Raw genomic sequence first — 2,248 nt, 5'->3', positions numbered from 1 at the left:
GGGGGGGAGGGGCTCTGCGCACGCGCAGACCCGTACTCCGCCCCAGGCCCCACCCCTGGCTCGCGGACCCTTGTGTGTTTGGCGTTGCCATGGAGTCAGGGGAGGCCCGGAGACGCTGCTTGTTGTTGCCAGGGCAACCCGGGGCCCACCAACAAAGGCTACTGGAAGTGGCGGCAGCAGCGGCAGCTGAGATGGTGACCAACCCAGTGCACGGCCTGCCCTTTCTCCCGGGTTCGTCCTTTACGGACTCCACGGTGAGGACCTGTCCTGAAGGGTTCCCCACTCGCTGCGCCTCCACCCTCCTTCATCCCAGTGCCCACTCCCTCCCAGCGCGGAGGCTTTTGCTGGACATCATAGTAGTCCGCTCACACTTCTCGTCCTCACCGCCCAGCCCTACCAGCCTTTTGCATCTTCTCCAGCTCTGGCCTCCTACTACTCCAGGCTTCTCCCCACCTTTGCGTCTCTACCCAGCTCCATCCTTTACTACTCTCCTAGTGCTCTGCCCAGCCCTGTCGTTCTCATCCTGCCTCACCCTCTAAATATTTGATATCCTGCACTTCAGTCTTTTTACTGTTTGTGTGTGTATCCTTTCCCTGCACTCTTCTTTCCTAACATGTCTCCCACCCCTCTGTCCGTCTGAGTTAAATGTCGTCCAACCCCGTTCCTTTTCTCCCCAACTTCTGCCTTTTATAGAATGGAATACCATCCCCCAACCCATGTTTATTTTCTTGTTTACGGTTTCTCTTTAAACCGTGCGCATCTTCCTTCCTTCCTGAATCATACTCAGACTATGTGGGGGTTTTGTTTGGTTGGCTTGGGTCTTTTAAGATAAAATCGTATCGTGAATACCAGGCTGGCCTTGAACTTGAAAGCCTGCCTCAGACTCCAGAGTGCTGGGATGATAGGCAGACAGCACATAGAGCTCCTATTCAGATTGCCTTTCGCCTCTTCCCCTAACTGTGCACTGTCTAGATAAAATTAGATTAAAAAGAAGTCCCGCGTGGTGGTGCACAGCTGTAATCCCAGCTCTCAGGAGACTGAGGCAAAAGAATGGCCAGTTTGAGTCTAGCCTATATAGCCTGGCCCTGGCGCCAAATATCAGCAACAAATCAAACCAGACAGGAGCAAGAGGGAAGAGGACAGAAACAAACAAAAACCAGGCTCAGGAGATGCTCAGTGGATAAAGCACTTGCTGCTCAAGCATCAGGACTGAAGTTTGGATCTCCAGAACCCACATAAATGCCAAGCAAGCTGGCTAGCTACACTACTCCTTATCTGAAGAATCATCCCGATGGCAACCTCGGTCATCCATATGTGTGCCCACACACATACATACATTTAAAAAAATAAATAAACAGCCAAAAACAATAAACCCAAAAATATCTTTAAAAGTTTGGCAGCAACAGCAGTTTGAGTTCTTGGTTTCTTCCTGATGTGTGTGTGTGTGTTTAAATATTTTATTTATTATCTTTATTTTCTGTGTATGAGTATATTGCCTGCATGTGTGTGAGTGCACCCATGTTGTGCAATACCATGGAGGTCAGAAGAGGGTTTTGGATTCCCCTGGAACTGGAGTTAAGGACAGTTCATAGCTGCCATGGGGGTTCTGGAAATCGAACCCAGGTCCTGCAAGAGCAGTCAGTGCTCTTAGCCGCTGAGCCATCCCTCCAGCCCTCTTCCTGATGTTTTAGCTTAAGTTTATTTATTTGTTTTGAGAAAGGGCCTCATGTAGCCCAGGTTGGCCTCAAAGTCACTACATAGTTGGGGATGAATCTTGAACTTCTGATCCTCCTGAGTGGTAGGATTACAGGTGTGGCCCACCATGCCTGGCTTATTAAGGACTGGGAATCAAAGCCAGAGCTTTCCACTCTTATCAACTGAGCTTCACCCCACCCCAGCTCTTAAACACATTCAGTGTTTGTCTTAACTCTTCAGAGTTACTGAAATATTCTGCAACATCAGTAATGAGATTGAGTAGAGTGATTAGCATAAATCAACTAATAGTAATTTATATTTATATAGTTAATAATTTAAACTCTTAAGGTCTTCTTCACATTCATTAAGAAAAAATAGCTGGGCTGGAGAGATGACTCAGTGATTAAGAGCATTAACTGTTCTTGCAGAGGACCTAGGTTCAATTCCCAATACCCAAATGGCCACTAACAACTGTCCTTAACTCCAGTTCCAGGGGATCCGATGCCCTCTTCTGACTTCTGCAGGCATTGCACAACATTGGTGCACTCACCTG

The 2,248-nt window shown here is 48.2% G+C and overlaps 1 protein-coding gene across 2 annotated transcripts in view; it reads left to right on the top strand.

Annotated features, from left to right (window-relative positions):
• Positions 1-88: 88 nt before the first annotated feature.
• The window catches only part of Efhc1 (EF-hand domain containing 1), a 66,994-nt gene continuing 64,834 nt past the window's right edge, over positions 89-2,248 (top strand). For both annotated transcript variants that reach the window (XM_008825208.3, XM_029559732.1), the window contains exon 1: positions 89-254. In XM_008825208.3, the coding sequence (XP_008823430.2) occupies positions 90-254 (165 nt within the window). In that variant the 5' untranslated portion in view covers position 89. The remainder of the gene's footprint in view (positions 255-2,248) is intronic.

Source organism: Nannospalax galili, unplaced genomic scaffold (assembly GCF_000622305.1).
Source record: "Nannospalax galili isolate Female #2095 unplaced genomic scaffold, S.galili_v1.0 scaffold329, whole genome shotgun sequence".
In the NCBI taxonomy this organism is placed as follows: Eukaryota; Metazoa; Chordata; class Mammalia; order Rodentia; family Spalacidae; genus Nannospalax; species Nannospalax galili.
The sequence above is the reverse complement of the archived record's forward strand: the minus strand, read 5'-3'. Positions and strand labels throughout refer to the sequence as shown.